The sequence below is a fragment of the Salmo salar genome, chromosome 29 (assembly GCF_965601325.2).
Source record: "Salmo salar chromosome 29, fSalSal1, whole genome shotgun sequence".
In the NCBI taxonomy this organism is placed as follows: domain Eukaryota; kingdom Metazoa; phylum Chordata; class Actinopteri; order Salmoniformes; family Salmonidae; genus Salmo; species Salmo salar.
This window is the reverse complement of record NC_138319.1, coordinates 17101957-17119046: the sequence shown is the minus strand read 5'-3', so window position 1 is coordinate 17119046 and position 17090 is coordinate 17101957. Positions and strand designations below refer to the sequence as shown.

At 42.0% G+C, this 17090-nt stretch overlaps 2 protein-coding genes across 4 annotated transcripts; both read left to right on the top strand.

Annotated features, from left to right (window-relative positions):
- The first annotated feature begins 5003 nt into the window (after positions 1–5003).
- fam110b (family with sequence similarity 110 member B) lies at positions 5004–7965 on the top strand. Its single transcript, NM_001140272.1, is given in 1 exon segment — positions 5004–7965. A coding segment is annotated over 1 exon segment (1077 nt). The 5' UTR covers positions 5004–5325; the 3' UTR covers positions 6403–7965.
- A 165-nt stretch (positions 7966–8130) lies between these two features.
- sdcbp (syndecan binding protein (syntenin)) lies at positions 8131–17087 on the top strand. 3 transcript variants are annotated; one of them, XM_014180983.3, is made up of 9 exons: positions 8131–8209; positions 13843–13901; positions 13995–14085; positions 14293–14402; positions 14645–14806; positions 14991–15166; positions 15355–15526; positions 15711–15802; positions 16141–17087. In XM_014180983.3, the coding sequence occupies exons 2-9, from the start codon at positions 13851–13853 to the stop codon at positions 16193–16195; spliced, it is 909 nt and encodes a 302-aa protein (XP_014036458.1). In that variant the 5' UTR covers positions 8131–8209; positions 13843–13850; the 3' UTR covers positions 16196–17087. The 3 variants fall into 3 exon arrangements, with proteins under 3 accessions (XP_014036458.1, XP_045566936.1, XP_014036457.1); XM_045710980.2 differs by lacking the exon at positions 8131–8209 and adding an exon at positions 11998–12099; XM_014180982.3 differs by lacking the exon at positions 8131–8209 and adding an exon at positions 12722–12958.
- Positions 17088–17090: the final 3 nt, after the last annotated feature.

Genomic DNA, 17090 nt, shown 5'->3' with positions numbered 1-17090 from the left:
ACTGAACTTCTGGAGAGAGTTTGCTGCACTGCAAGTAAAGGGGCTGAATAATTTTGCACGGCCAATTTTTCATTTTTTTTTTTGTTAAAAAAGTTTGAAATATCCAATAAATTTCGTTCCACTTCATAATTGTGTCCCACTTGTTGTTGATTCTTCACAAAAAATTACAGTTTTATATCTTTATGTTTGAAGCCTGAAATGTGGCAAAAGGTCGAAAAGTTCAAGGGGGCCGAATACTTTCGCAAGGCACTGTATATATATATATATATATATATATATATATATATATATATATATATATATATATATATATATATATATATATATATATATATATATATATTGCCGTCTAGTTTGCTTAATATCAGGATTTTTTTATTATTTGTACTTTTACTTTCGATACTTAAGTATATTTTAGCAATTACATTCACTTTTGATTCTTATGTATATTTAAAACGAAATACTTTTAGACTTTGATTCAAGTAGTATTTTACTGGGTGACTTTTACTTTTACTTGAGTCATTTTCTACTAAGGTATCTTTACTTTTACTCAAGTATGACAATTGGGTACTTTTTCCACCATTCCAGTCTGACCAGCCATAACTCCAGGGGTAGGATTTCAATCTTGAATCAGCAGAAAATAAGTGCCACTTAAACAACAACTGGACTGGAGGTCAAGTGAACAATGGGAAACCATTAATTGGACTATTTCAATAGCATGCTGTGCACAGAAACCATTAAATTGAATTGTCTTGCTTGGCTTCTCATATTACATCCCTGCATGTACATTACATGTGGATCAAAGTGGAAGTCCTCTGAGGCTTGCGTACATTTATGGCCCAATTCTGATGTAACCATTTTTTCCCTGACGATCGATTGACTCACTATATAATCTTTGCATTCACGCCGTGTATTCTTGACTATTTGACATTTGTGTGCATATTCATAGCAAAATGAAATGTGCCATATCAGATCGGATGGGTAGTACTTTGCAGTGATCTATTTTAATCGTAGAAAAATAGTTGTATTTATTTTTCAGAAAAGCAAAAGGTATTTTACCACTTATTCTGCAAAGAAAATATGAGTTTTATAGCAAATTGATAGGTTAAATGCCTGAAGATCTTTTGACATGTTTTTCTCGAACAAGCACAATGCCTCATGGCAATATCAGTATTCAGCGCCATATCCATCCGTGTATGTTGCCCCACCCAATGGTGACACAGGAGTAATACATTCATGAGGCTGTCATTACATTGGGATAGGTACCCATCCTCTCTTACCATGCACTACATAGGGGTAACTGTGAATTTTACAGTAATTTACCGGCAGCTGGTTCGAATCACAGGGCTGACAAGACAAATCTGTCAGTAGTGAGCCGGATGGTTACTGGTGTTACTGTCTGGATTAGATCCTGGGTCTTCCCTTGCACCATAAGCCTATATGTTAGCCTGCTGCCTGAGAAAGCCTGCAGACTGAGCTTGAAGACCTAACGCAAGTATTCAGGTCTCAGGCGAGGTAATTCAATTGTGGCTTTGTGCAAGGCACTTAATCCATCTGCAGCACTACATTCTGTGTAGAACCTGGTATGTTGTCGCCACCCATTGGTAACATATGAGAAATACATTTAGAAGGGCTGCCATTAAATTGGAATAGGTATCCAACCAAAGATAGTGGATAAATGAAGATGTCTTACTCAGGCATTTTACCATTGGAAATAATGTTCAAGATTCCTTTCTATGTAAGTGGGCGTTCCCTCTCTCGTGTGAGCACTGGTCTACTTATTTTGACCTCCCCGCTCTCTCCACCTGCCCCACCACTACCAGAAAAAAAATTGCCAGTAAGTTCTTTCGCTTCTGCGGCACCCCCTCCGTTGGGTGGGGGCAATAAGTAGACCAGACTGGCCTTGCACGGCCGTCTCGGTATCCAACTATCCATCCTCTCTAACCATGGCAACAGGACAAACACAGGAGATAATATTCAGTCAGTTTTGAACATGCTTCAGTACAATAGTATGTCTGTGTTGGAAGGGGAAGGCCTTTGTGTTATTATATTTGTGTTAATACATATTTTTGATGAACAATACATAGAAGTTTGGGGCTGTTTTGGGTATTTAAAATGTTATTTTTTTTTTTTTTTTTTTTTAATCATCTTTATTGATTATTCCCTTACAGAAAAGCCACATGATTTCACGTGAAAACATGTGGTTTTGGAACGAAAGTCATATGTGAAAACAAAATAAGTCATTGTGATACACACAGTGCTTTTATCATGCGGTGTTTTCAACATATGTTTATTACTCAACGTGTCTTACCTCAGATTTGAATTTACAACCTCTTGGTTCACAGCATCTTTCTGCTATGCCACCACGCCTGTGCAAACAACTTATTTCACCGGTATTCTTACACTTTGGAATTAAAAGTGAATCTTAGCTTTGTTAAAAAGAAACTTAATAAAAATGAGTAACATTGAATAATATGCCCCACCAACATTAGACAACTATACAGAAAACCCTCAAATTGGTGAAATAAGTCAATTAAATCAATGATGCGAGAATAGTCCAATTATTTGATAACTAATAAGATGGCACTCTAAGTGCAGAGATGCATTATAGGTAATGAACGTGTATTGGAATGTCACAATGTGAAGTGTTCCAAAAACACATTATCACATGATTTCGTCTGGAGTGCATCAATGTCTCAGCAGTGACATCCGATACTTATTTGTATCCACACACTCTTGAAAATAAGAGTATGGTTACAGTACAATGTTGATCCCTGGTTTACAGAAAGGTCAAAGGTACCTTCAGAGGTACAAACAGGAATTCACACAGTACTGGTCGATACCTTTTAGAGTACATGTGCGGCTAATCTATACTAAACAAAAATAGAAATGCAACATGCGACAATTTCTAATATTTTACCGAGTTACAGTTCATATAAGGAAATCAGTCAATTGAAAAAAAAAAAAATAGTCCCTAATCTATGGATTTCACATGACTGGGCATGGGAGCAACCATGGGTGGGCCTTGGAGGGAATAGGCCCACCCACTTGGCAGCCAGGCCCACCCACTGGGGAGCCAGGCCCAGCCAATCAGAATTAGTTTTTCCCCACAAAATGGCTTTATTACAGACAGAAATATGGGATTTGTTTTCAGCTCATGAAACACGGGACCAACACTTTACATGTTGGGTTTATATTTTTCTACACAACATATTCAGTATAAGGTACAATTATTACAGCACTGAAATGTAGGTGGGGACAATGTGCTGGCTTAGCATATTTGGGGGCATAGTGTAAAATATGCTGTTTTTGTGGCAACCATCATTGGAAATGTTATATGTGTTTAAGTGGTTAATCATCATGTTAATGAAAGTTACTGAACACCTCTTCTGACACTGTTAGTTCTGAAATCTTTATAAGAACTTATGACACTCAGGAGCTGTATTGTTAAGAGAGTAGTGTGCATTTTAATGTCTACTGGTTTGCAGACAGCTGATGTGAAGTTAATGATTAGTTGTATGTCTGATGTGCAGTAGGGAAGGGCGTAGTACAATGACATGGTGACTAGGTACTGTATTAATTAAATATTATACAGTTATTTGGTATCACATGCAGTCATGTCAGGCTGGAGAACTGACAGCCCACAAGCACAGAATTATGAACAGAACACAACAGACCATATTAACTGGGAAGCCATTCCCACTCTTGGGAGACCAAAAATAACTAGTTAAAAGCCACGCATGCAGTAAGCCATGCCTGCAATATTCTGATAGGCTGCCAATTAGCAAGTAGTGTTGCTTGTTGTCAACAGAAGAGTCAAGGAAGGCACAATAGGTTATTGGTATGTTACTGTGAATTTTACAATAATTTACTGACATAGGGTTTCCAGATAGGAAAAGACAAATTCACAGCAACATATTGTTGTGAAACTACCGGACAACAGTCAATACCTTTTTTACAGTGGGGCTCATCAGTGCCACATGCTCTTACAAAATTTTTAAAATAGACAATGTGAAAAGAGGCACTCAACTTCCAACAACATAATTATCACACAGTTAAACACAAATATATTTGACCACGTCCCCAAATATGCTAATGACCCCACCAGTACATTGCACCCACCTATCAAAGCGGGGGACTGTTAAAATTAAAATAATGTAAATGATGCATTTTAAAGTATAAAATATTCTGAATGACATGTGACACCAGGATTTTCGAATGTTGAAATTTAGCATCCCCATGTTGTCACATTTATTCCACATGAGATCCTATTACATCACATGAGTTGATTTAAAAAAAAAAAGTAATCTTTATTTAACTACGCAAGTCAGTTATGAACACATTCTTATTTACAATGACAGGAAACAGTGGGTTAACTACCTTGTTCAGGGGCAGAACAAGAGATTTTTTACCTTGTCAGGTCGGGGATTTGATCCAGCAACCTTTCAGTCACTGGCAAACCACTCTAACCACTAGGCTACCTCCCGCCCCCGTAAAATCAAATGAAATTCACGTGTTTTTTCCATGAGGGTTGGATTGGAATAATTTCAGTATATGTGGACAGTATCATCACCATAGTGGCATTCATGTTTCAATGTGAAACATTTTATTCCACTCTGGAAAATCCTATTCACCTCTCTGAAGAATCAGTAGTGCTCCACAGTGTAATATGCTATTAGAGACTCCTTTACCCAGCCCTCCCCTTGGTGCTTGATCAACCAATCGGATCGTAGTGTTTGCTTTAACAGCCAACCACAAGCTTACCTTGCCCTCTCTTCCTGTTGTTGCTAGAACAGTGATGTCAACTCTCCCGTGACATGATTGGCTGTGAAGGCTGTGCTGGGTTTCAGGTCGCTGCCGAGGCTGAGCAGCACAAAGGACTGGGGGAGAGAGCTGCATCCATCTCTGCATTGGAAGAATCCACTGGATTGGGAGACGAAGACAAACGCCACAGGCTCCATTACCCACGTCTGCTCAGAGACTCAGACCGAGACTGCGCACAGCCAGAGGAAAATAGAGAGATATTCCAGGATGTAGAGAGAGAGAGGGATAGATACAGGGAGAGTCATAGATTTAGCACAAAAGAGACAGATAATTAAAGAGACAGATAAATAGAGATTTGTGTATAGACGGGAAGCAAAACAGGGCCGGTGCTACCTGCTGGGAGGTGCAATGAGGCTGTGTTATCGATACTGGCCAGACGCAGGTTGCAGCAGCAGCAGGGCATTCCTCCGGCTGGATGTCTGTTATTCTGAGGCAGTGCTGTGAGTGGTGCGTAGTACCACCAAATCCAGCACGACTGTGGCGGGGGAGAAAATCTCTGACATGCCCACGGAGATGCTTCAGTCAGAAGGCGTGGGCAAGGATGCCACCCTACCTGCAGCCACAGCCGGCCCGGCTCAACCCGGCGCGGTGCCATTGCGGATCCTCAACAAGGGGCCTGAATACTTCCGCAGGCAGGCCGCAGAGCAGCACCAACCGCATCGTATGAGCGCCGTGGAGAGGCTGGAGGCGGACAAGGCCAAGTACGTGAAGAGCCAAGAGGTGATCAACGCCAAGCAGGAGCCTGTGACGGCTGCTCTTCTCCTGCCCAGCCCTCCTGGACCCCCTGGTGGTCCTGCATATGGTCCCAAGAGAGCTGGCAGCAGCCCTGCCCTCAAAGCCTCCAACAAAAACAACGGTAAATCTGATGTGGGCCAAGCCAAGCGTGCCAACCTCAATTTAGAGATCCTGCGGAATCTTCTCAACAGTTCAGAGAGTTGCATGGCGGGCCAGGGGAATGGGGCGAGGAGCTGGGCCCCACAGCGCTCCCGGTCCAGCGAGCTTCACCGCCGCTCCTTTGCTGAGTCGCTGCGGGTGTTCCCCACGCAGGGTGCCAACCTCAACCTGAGCGCCAGCCTCCTGCAGGAGCGGCCTGTCGAGGGGCTGCTGCACCTCTCACTCAGCTCCTCAGACTTGCGCTTGCCCCTCCGTGTGAAGCCCGGCATTAGCGGAGGCTCTGGCCCGCCCCCGCCACCCAAGCCCCATGCCTCTGTTCCCCGGAGACCATCCCTGAACCGGTCCAAATCTGACCTGAGCGAGCGCTATGCCCGGGCAGGCGCTGACGTGGAGCGCTTCTTTAACTACTGTGGGCTGGACCCCGGGGAGCTGGAGGGCCTCGGTGTGGTGGAGAGCTTTGCCCGGGCCAACTCCGACCTCCTCTCCCTCAACTTCCGCAGCGCCAGCATGATCAGCTCCGACTGCGAGCGATCGCTGCACAGCAACGACAACCTGACAGACGACGCGGACTCGGCTGAGCGCGTCCCCTACGGAATATCTGCCGTCGAGCGCAATGCACGCGTTATCAAATGGCTGTATAGCATCAAACATGCACGGGAGTCTCAGAAAGTCTCCCATGTTTGAGAGGACTCAAGCTTTATTAGGTCATGATTAGCGGAACTAGCTACAAAAGGCATTCATAATCCATCCATAAGCACTAAATAAATATAACTACTACATAGGTAGTTGATAAACGCTTTGTGATGTATTTAACATAGCATCTTACAGTGCATTTATGTCAAAGTATAATATCATTATTGGTATTTCTGAACCATTTGTAAATCAGTAGTAAACTGTAAATCATCATGTATTATGCATTTGTCCATTTATTAACAGTAAGTTAATACAATTGAAATATTTTTTATTCATTATTATGTCAGATGTCATAGCACTAATGTCACTCATGAAGACATCCAGAAACACTATGAAATATCTACATGATAAAGAAACGTAAATGCGTAAACATAAAACACTTGTTGGAGTACATGCATATGTATGGTAAAAACATGTATATGTGTAAAGTATGTATTAAATCGTCAACAACAGGCCTTATACTGTATAAAGGTAAACACGGTTATATGGATTAGTGTTTATAAGTAGTTTAAAAGCAGGCACTCAAATAAAAATGTTTCCAGTTACAAAACCTGCCCACAATTCAAATTTGGACCTAAGGACTGCTAACCAAAGTTCCAAACAAAGGACAAGACATACCTACACGCTGTCCACAGAGCATTGGCCTTCCTTTTCTTTTTTCTTTCCCTACGATTCTACATGTTGAATCGACACCGTTCGTTGACACCCAGCAGGTGATCCACTGCGCACGGCCAACATTCGTGTCGGTCTGTCTTGTCCTTTAAGGATAAGGATAAGCTGCACTATAGGGTGATGCTATGTCAAACTGTGACGTTTTCATACAGTAACCCTATATGCTGCTGTTTCATCATGTTTACCTAGTGCTTACAGTAAGGTTGTAAATGCTTCCTGTAGATACAGTGGATGTAATTCATTATCCATTATGCATTATTTGATCTAAAATAGGTATTTGTGGTCCTGAAAACATTGTCCTGTCAGCCTGCATGCTTCCCCAAACCTGCAGTTCTCAGACAGAACCTTGATTTTAAGATGGCTGCTGCAGTACCTTACTATCTTTCAACAACAACAAAAAACGAGTTAAGCAGCATTGGCACAGTCAGCATTGTCTGGGTACACGGACTGTTACTCAAGTCATTCCTGAGGCTGAGCGCGTTATGTTCTGCTATTTGCACTTCAGTGTCGATGCTTAGCTCCTGTGTGCTTTTATCAATACCCACGTGTGTGTGTCTCTGTGTCCAAGCGCTGTGTGACTATAAACTCTTTAGCTGGCAAAGCATGTTATCAACTTCTATTTGGTTTTATACTGGTTCTGTAGTTCCCTCTATGTGGTCACTGTTGTGTTCATCGGCGAAGTAGGACCGGATGGTTGCGTTTGGGGACTAGTGGCTTGCTCTACGTGTCAATGCATCACCAATGCAATGTACCAGTGGCCCAAGATCTTTTTGTATTGTATAATGTATACTGTATAAGGACATGCATAGCACTTCAACTGCTACCATATGTATGAAAGGCTCAATTCTGCTTGTTACTGTATTAAATAGCTTATTAACTGCTTAGGCCTTGTCTTTTATATTTCATTACATTTGAATTATCCTGCAAAACTTTTAGTAAGTTCTTGTTTTTTGTTTTTTACACAAATGGCAAAACCACAAGCACACGTGTTGCGAAACCCTTCTCATAACATCAACAGCCAATAAACAGGGAGTTCTCCTTTCTAGTCAGTGGCCATTCCAACATATTTGCACTTACCAGTAATACAATAAACCATGCTCTTGCATGTGTTAAAGGCCGAGGCCAGGTAAGATTTCCTGCTGTTTAATTGTCATTTCATACGGTTCGATAAATAACCACGTTGCCTTTGCATGCCTTTATTTATCATTTGAGTAGAAATGTGTGGGTGCGTCTTCCTCTGTCCATCCTACTCCCTTTTGATGAGGTCAGGGATGTAATCACTGTAGCTGTCCTGTCTGGGATATCTGACAATGAAAGAAAGAGTTTGTGTACTTACCGCATTTTTGAGGTGGTTTATGCATCCAAACACGAGTGTGCTACCTGAGATCTATTCAATTTCAAATGAAGTGTCTCTGGTTATGTATATAACCTAATGTTAGTGAATAGTGTTTGTGGCCATAGAGGCACCTGTATAGTGTTTTATTCTATTCCTATAGCTCTGGCTATGTGCAGTATACAAAACAGAATACATACAGAAGGTCATTTGGAGTTTCTGTGCCTGTATTTTCCATCCCTGGTCTATTTTACTTGACAAGTCTGCGGGTCAATTCCCTCTTCTCATCCTGCAACTCGCTAATCTTCATCTCATAGTCCTGCTCTCTCTTTCTCTGCTCTGTCTTTGAGCATCTCTCACCCTCTCAACACACTGTCTCACGTCTCCCAGGTTCTGTCTTACATTCTCCAGTATATCTTTTCTCTCTCCAGCTCCATCAATGTGTCTATGTATGCTTCCTTGTCTTTCTTTTTCTATTCCTTCCTTCCTCTCCTTCCATCATCTTGCTCACTCTCCTTTTCTCCTTTTCTCCCTGCACCTCCTCTCTCACCCGCTCCATTTCGTTCTTGACCCTCTTCTCCATATGCTCCCTCTTTCTCCCTCACCTTTTTCATCCTCTCTACCTCTTTCTCTCTCTCCTTCATCCTCTCTACCTCTTTCTCTCTCCTTCATCCTCTCTACCTCTTTCTCTCTCTCTCCTTCATCCTCTCTACCTCTTTCTCTCTCCTTCATCCTCTCTACCTCTTTCTCTCTCTCTCCTTCATCCTCTACCTCTTTCTCTCTCCTTCATCCTCTCTACCTCTTTTTCTCTCTCCTTTATCCTCTCTTTCGCTCTCTCCATCATCTACCTCTTTTTCTCTCTCCTTCATTCTCTCTACCTCTTTCTCTCCTTCATCCTCTCTTTCGCTCTCTCCATCATCTCTACCTCTTTCTCTCTCCTTCATCCTCTCTACCTCTTTTTCTCTCCTTCATCCTCTCTACCTCTTTCTCTCTCCTTCATCCTCTACACCTCTTTCTCTACCTCCTTCAACTTCTCTACCTCTTTCTCTCCCTCCTTCATCCTCTCTTCCTCTTTCTCTCTCCATCTTCTCTTCCTCTTTCTCACTCTCCTGCATCCTCTCTATTTCTTTCTCTCTCTCCTTCATCCTCTACCTCTTTATCTCTATCTTTCATCATCTACCTCATTCTCTCTCTCCTTCATCCTCTATGCTTCTTTCTCTCTCCTTCCATCATCTCGCTCACTCTCCTTTTCTCCTTTTCTCCCTGCACCTCCTCTCTCACCCGCTCCATTTCGTTCTTGACCCTCTTCTCCATATACTCCCTCTTTCTCCCTCACCTTTTTCATCCTCTCTACCTCTTTCTCTCTCTCCTTCATCCTCTCTACCTCTCTCTCTCCTTCATCCTCTCTACCTCTTTCTCTCCTTCATCCTCTCTTTCGCTCTCTCCATCATCTCTACCTCTTTCTCTCTCCTTCATCCTCTACCTCTTTTTCTCTCCTTCATCCTCTACACCTCTTTCTCTCCCTCCTTCATCCTCTCTTTCTCTCTCCATCTTCTCTTCCTCTTTCTCACTCTCCTGCATCCTCTCTATTTCTTTCTCTCTCTCCTTCATCCTCTACCTCTTTATCTCTATCTTTCATCATCTACCTCATTCTCTCTTTCCTTCATCCTCTATGCTTCTTTCTCTCTCCTTCCATCATCTCGCTCACTCTCCTTTTCTCCTTTTCTCCCTGCACCTCCTCTCTCACCCGCTCCATTTCGTTCTTGACCCTCTTCTCCATATGCTCCCTCTTTCTCTCTTTCCTTCATCCTCTCTACCTCTCTCTCCTTCATCCTCTCTACCTCTTTCTCTCTCCTTCATCCTCTCTACCTCTTTTTCTCTCCTTCATCCTCTCTACCTCTTTCTCGCTCTCCTTCATTCTCTCTTTCGCTCTCTCCATCATCTCTACCTCTTTCTCTCTCCTTCATCCTCTCTACCTCTTTCTCTCTCTCCTTCATCCTCTCTTTCGCTCTCTCCTTCATCCTCTATGCTTCTTTCTCTCTCCTTCATCTTCTCTACCTCTTTCTCTCTCTCCTTCATCTTCTCTACCTCTTTCTCTCTCTCCTTCATCTTCTCTACCTCTTTCTCTCTCTCCTTCATCCTCTCTACCTATTTCTCTCTCCTTCATCCTCTATACCTCTTTCTCTCCTTCATCCTCTCTTTCGCTCTCTCCATCATCTCTACCTCTTTCTCTCTCCTTCATCCTCTTTACCTCTTTCTCTCTCCTTCATCCTCTACACCTCTTTCTCTACCTCCTTCAACTTCTCTACCTCTTTCTCTCCCTCCTTCATCCTCTCTTCCTCTTTCCCCCATCTTCTCTTCCTCTTTCTCACTCTCCTGCATCCTCTCTATTTCTTTCTCTCTCTCCTTCATCCTCTACCTCTTTATCTCTATCTTTCATCATCTACCTCATTCTCTCTCTCCTTCATCCTCTATGCTTCTTTCTCTCTCCTTCCATCATCTCGCTCACTCTCCTTTTCTCCTTTTCTCCCTGCACCTCCTCTCTCACCCGCTCCATTTCGTTCTTGACACTCTTCTCCATATACTCCCTCTTTCTCCCTCAACTTTTTCATCCTCTCTACCCCTTTCTCTCTCTCCTTCATCCTCTCTACCTCTCTCTCTCTCCTTCATCCTCTCTACCTCTTTCTCTCTCCTTCACCCTCTCTCTCTTTCTCTCTCTCCTTCTCTAGCTCTTTCTCTCTCCTTCATCCTCTCTTTCGCTCTCTCCTTCATCATCTCTACCTCTTTTTCTCTCTCCTTCATCCTCTCTACCTCTTTTTCTCTCCTTCATCCTCTCTACCTCTTTCTCGCTCTCCTTCATCCTCTCTTTCGCTCTCTCCATCATCTCTACCTCTTTTTCTCTCTCCTTCATCCGCTATACCTCTTTCTCTCTCTCCTTCATCCTCTATTCTGCTTTCTCTCTCTCCTTCATCCTCTCTACCTCTTTCTCTCTCTCCTTCATCCTCTCTTTCGCTCTCTCCTTCATCCTCTATGCTTTTTTCTCTCTCCTTCATCTTCTCTACCTCTTTCTCTCTCTCCTTCATCCTCTCTACCTCTTTCTCTCTCCTTCATCCTCTCTACCTCTTTCTCTCTCTCCTTCATCCTCTCTACCTATTTCTCTCTCCTTCATCCTCTATACCTCTTTCTCTACCTCCTTCATCTTCTCTTCCACTTTCTCTCTCTCTCAGCAGTCCATATAGAGCCTTCAAAGTTTCTTCCTTCACCTGTGCATCCGCACTCTCTTTAACGCTCTCTCCATCTCCCTCTATCTCCCTCTCCAGTTCTCTCCTCCAGCCCTCTCTCTCTGAGAATCTATTCTATTCAGTCTAGTCCAGTCTACTGGTCTAGTTCAGTCTAGTCCAGTCTAGTTTAGTCTAGTTTAGTCTAGCCAGGTAAAATTAACATGGCAAAGTCAGATTGAATCATTAATTCAACAGCTAGATTGTAATAGCCCACCAAATAGGCTACTTAATTACAGATGATTGATTATGGAAACTCACAGCACAAGAACGTTGTCCATCATCCTCTTTCTGTTTTTTCAGGTCTGTGGAAAAAAAATCTATGGAATTAAAAAAAAAATATATATTAATTTCCACCTGCTGAGTTTAAGTATTCAGACTTATGGGTGTCATTCAGGATTCTAGGTTTGTATTGTGCTCTGCTTCAAGTGTTCATCAAAAGTGGAATTTATTTTTGCAACATCTAGATTGTTGGGTATGTTGTCATGACAACAGCATTGTGATGCTCCAGAACCAGAATGATGATATTATGGTACTCCAGAGTTCTGGTCCTATCCTGTCTGTGCTGGCCTGCTCCCTATGTAAACTGGCATTTCATCCTCACATGTATGCCCCTACACCAAATATTCTTAGAAATAAATCTATAAAATAATGGGTTCTCCTCCATTTCTGTCTCCAATACACAAACCATAGAGATTAGGCTAATAGGCTACTTCTATGACACAAATTGCTTTCTCAGTTGACTAAAGATGAATCTCTGCTAGGCTACTACATATAATTGTTCAATCAATTAACAGTTAGATGAATGGCAAAGCAGTTAGATAAAGGACAGAAAACGAATAAAATACAGAAAAACGTAATGTTTTACTAAAACCTCTCTGATATACTAATTTGAAGAAAATATATGTTTTTATTTTCCACTATGTTCACTTATATAGTTATCTAACACTGTAAAATGCCTTAAGGGACTATTCTTCTTGTGCTTTTAAGCTATACAGCAGCCGTTGTAGGTAACTGATCTGGCTGTTTACGTTACCTTGTCCTATAATAAATGGGCTGGACAAGGTCGCGCAAGACGCGCATAGCCGCCTAGCTGTCTCCACAACAAACGTACGGATATCAGAAACGGTTACACCTCAATGGAAAAAACAGCACAGTAGACTAGACAATTTGTGACCGTGCATGTATAACGGACAGTCAATATATCGCATAATAAAAACACATATAAGTAGGCTATTCTCTCGGACTTCCTCGCGCTTGCCAGGTGAGTTTTGACGTTTTCCTCCTGTCTTTTTTTATTTCCTCAAACATATCAATGTAGGCAATTTCTCAATTAAGCTACACATCCCTATCTATAATGCAAAAAGCCACAATGATGCGTACAATATAGTCTTTAAACTTATGCTTTAGAAGAAAAACGCCAAATAACCGACATTAGTTATTTTTTTGTCCGGCATATTAGGGTGGTAGCCTATTGTTAGCATAATATTGCGCGTGGGTGTATTTATCAATGTTGGACACGGTTATATCTCTGCCTCCAGTTTCCTTCTCTTACATTTTGGCTATAGTGTTTAGTTCACGCTTTTTATTCGTATCAAATATGAGTAGCCTATTATATTCGCAGGTCATATCTGAGGAGTTGGCGAATTCGTCCCTCTGGTTTAGGTTCACTGCGTCTAATGCTCCCTTGTATAAAAATAGCTGGAAGCATCTCAATGGGGTTCGCGTCATAATGCGGTTTTTCGATGAATTTTTATACTAGGCTTATGCTTTGATGTCTCATGAATAAATCCCTTACGGTGAATGAGAACATAGCCTAACTCATGTGCAGTTTGATAAACATCACTTAAAATAGACAGGAGCTTGTATTCATGTAATCGATTTGGTGCTGCCCTGGATTACTGAAATAACAATATTGGGTTTAGGCCTATCCGTATTTAGCCAACTAGGACTGCCAGCAAGACCAAGACGACCTTTGATGTACATTTTTCTGACATAAATTAGGTAGTTGTTGATGTATTAGACATTACCAGTTAAGCCTACAGATGCTGAAAGCCTGAAATTACACAGGGGAAGGGAAATCTAAGGGAAATCTATTAGAATAGCTATGAGTCTTTGCAATCAATCTTTTGCAACTTTTCTCTTTAGAAACCACCATGTCGCTGTATCCATCATTGGAGGACATGAAGGTGGATCAATTTATACAGGTAAGAGTCCTACATTTGTTTCAACACTTCAAAAACACCTAATGCATTGTTATTGAGCACATGTATAACTAATTGGCCTCATTATTTTACCAGGCTCGAAGTAGTACTTACTCCGCCAGTCCAAGCAAGACACCTGCTCTACTTGCTGTACAGGAAGCTCCAAATCCTGTGGAGGAAGAAACAGGTAACCAAAGTCTTCCATTATCAATAATGCAGTCTGGATATGTTGTAATGTCTTCACGTGCTGACTCTACTAACCTTTTGATATCATGTCTCACAAATGATGGTAGAATTGTATCCACTCTTAGAGCAAATAGGAAATAATTATTGATCGTAGCTTGCCTTTGTTTATCTCATTTCACTGCATCTGTTGGTGTTGGTTGTCTTGCAGGACTCTACCCCAAACTGTACCCTGAGCTCTCAGAGTTCATGGGGCTGAACCTCAGTGAGGATGCACTTCGCCAGGCGCTGTCCATGGTACCAGCAGAAGACTACTCTGGGGTAATCACACTCTGGGTCTATAATTTGATATAAAATGGTGGCAGTTATTGTCAGGGTTGATTTTGTTGAATTTCAGACCATGTTTGCTATTACTTTACTATCAGGTCTCAGTTTAATCTAAAACTGCAGAAATTAACCATAAAGTAGACGTTAATTGTCATCTACTCCATGGGATGCTGATGAATGTTCTCACCTCTGTGGCTCTTTGAGAGTGATATGTTGGCTCTGTGTGGTTTCTGCAGGCAGTGGCTCCCAGGACCTCCGCTCTGAGCTACATGAACGCTCCGATCACAGGGAATGACTGTGGCATCCGCAGGGCTGAGATAAGGCAAGGCATCAGGGAGGTCATCCTCTGCAAGGACAGCGACGGCAAGATCGGACTGCGCCTCAAATCTGTGGACAACGTAAGACACTGGCACTATTCAATGACATGTCAAGTAATATAAAACGATCCAGTTGGAAGTATGAACAAAATAGCAGGCTACCCTAGGTTTTCCCTTTAGCAAGCCTGACTATAGCGCCACTTTTGTACTCAAAATGTTTCCCTTGGATACAGTTCTGTTGCTGAGTATCAGTGTGGCTTGGCAGGGTGTGTTTGTTCAGCTGGTACAGGCGAACACTGCCGCGGCATTGGGAGGCCTGCGCTTCGGAGATCAGGTGCTGCAGATAAACGGGGAGAACTGCGCTGGGTGGAGCACGGACAAGGCCCACAAGGTGCTGAAGAACGCCAGCGCCGAGAGGATAGCCTTTGTGGTACGGGACAGGTGAGCTCCCACCAGCCATTCATAATTCAACTGAGGATCCAGTTACATCACTGAATTATTGACTTGACTTGGTCCATCATGCTTCTGGATGAGGATACTGTGTGCCAAAACACTCTAGCTGCAACAGATATCATTATAGTACTATGGTGTGTATTATAGTGTGTGCAACTGTACATTTCCTCTGACAGACCATTTGAGCGCACCATCACCCTGCACAAAGACATCAACGGCCAATTGGGTTTCATCTTTAAGAAGGGGAAGATCACCTTTATCGTGAAGGACAGTTCTGCTGCCCGCAACGGCCTCCTGACTGATCACCACATTTGTGAAGTCAATGGGCAGAATGTCATTGGACTTAAGGTAAGAAAGCTGTCCTGATTGGTTGCACTCAAAAACAACCAATGTTTTCACATTGGTGTCATAATTATTTTCTTTGATCATTTTGCAGTGTATTCATCAGAAAATTTGTATTTTTGTCAATTTGCTGTTCTGTTCTTTGTGCCAACAATTGCTTACTTTTCCCCTCTTTTGTTCCTGGGTTCAGGATCCCCAGATTACAGACATCTTGAACTCCGCTGGTGGAGTGATAACTGTGACTGTGACACCCACCATCATCTTTGAGCACATGACGAAAAAGTGAGTACGATGTATCGAGTGATCTGTTCAGAGTTGAAACGGATGCAAAAACCATTAACCACTAATCGCCCCCAGAAATCAAAATTTAACAGAATATTGATTGGCTTTCAACACTAATACTGTGAAACCACATAAGGGGTGGAAATACCTATGGGAATATGCTAATATAAGGCTGTCTTTTGTAGGACACTAGTCTCACGATCCCAGAACTCTCCTTTTCGTTCTGGAGAAACCTAGATTGGCTTCTCCAGGCTAGTAGGACACTCACGCCCACAGGATAGTCTGGGAGGAACAATCATTGATATACTGTCCATCTGTTTCTCTCTACGTGTCTCCAGGATGTCTTACAGCATTGTGAAGAGCCTAATGGATCACTCTATCCCAGAGGTGTGAGGCCGGCAGTCACGTGATAGGAAACGAAGAGGAGTACCAATAACATTATATGAATTGATGAGAAATGATGATTCTGCTGAGTTGTGCTAGTAACCCCGTGTCTCAACGCTGTACCCTGCGTTCGTGAAACAGACCAGTCACATATGCGTCTTTATGCCATTACTTCAATCAAAACCCATAACCATGTTTCTGCGATAAAATTGTGTGTAAAATCATCTCTGTACAGTATGTTTGTTTCAAGCTGTAATATAACAGTCCATATGAATTCCGATTTTTATTCCTGCAGCGCTAGAGGAATTATGGTTTTGAATTACCCCACAAATTCAGATTTGATTTTATAGGGTCCTGAGCAATAGACCCGTCTGGCCTAAAGCTCCATTGTAGCCACAGTTTTTGGATTGAATGATTCCTTGAGCTCGTCAATTAACAAATCTCATACCCTCCTTTTTGCCAGTGGAAATTACTTTCCTCTTTTATGACTTTGTAGTCTTGCAGTCAAGTGACACAATCTATCTTCTTCTGTACTTTGAATTACCTGTCTTTTTTTGCCCTCTTCTGTTGTACACGTTTGAAATGTTTCACATGTATGCCTTCTAGTACATGTTGTAAGCTTTAAGAAAAAACTATTTACCTGAGACAAAGTGAAAATGCTTGGGTGTTTGAAAGTATCCTAACATAATAATATTCAAAACCAGCCCACAATAAGATGTAGATACTATAATTTAGTTTAATCTCAACTGTATGTCATTTTTATCAATCCCTTCCTGCATATATTGGTGGGTTAAAAAGCCCTGCATGATCATCAACGTCATTTTCGCACAAACAAACTACACAATTGTGTTTTACTATGACAGCTTTCCAGTGTTAATTAAATAAAGCCATACAAACTTTACAC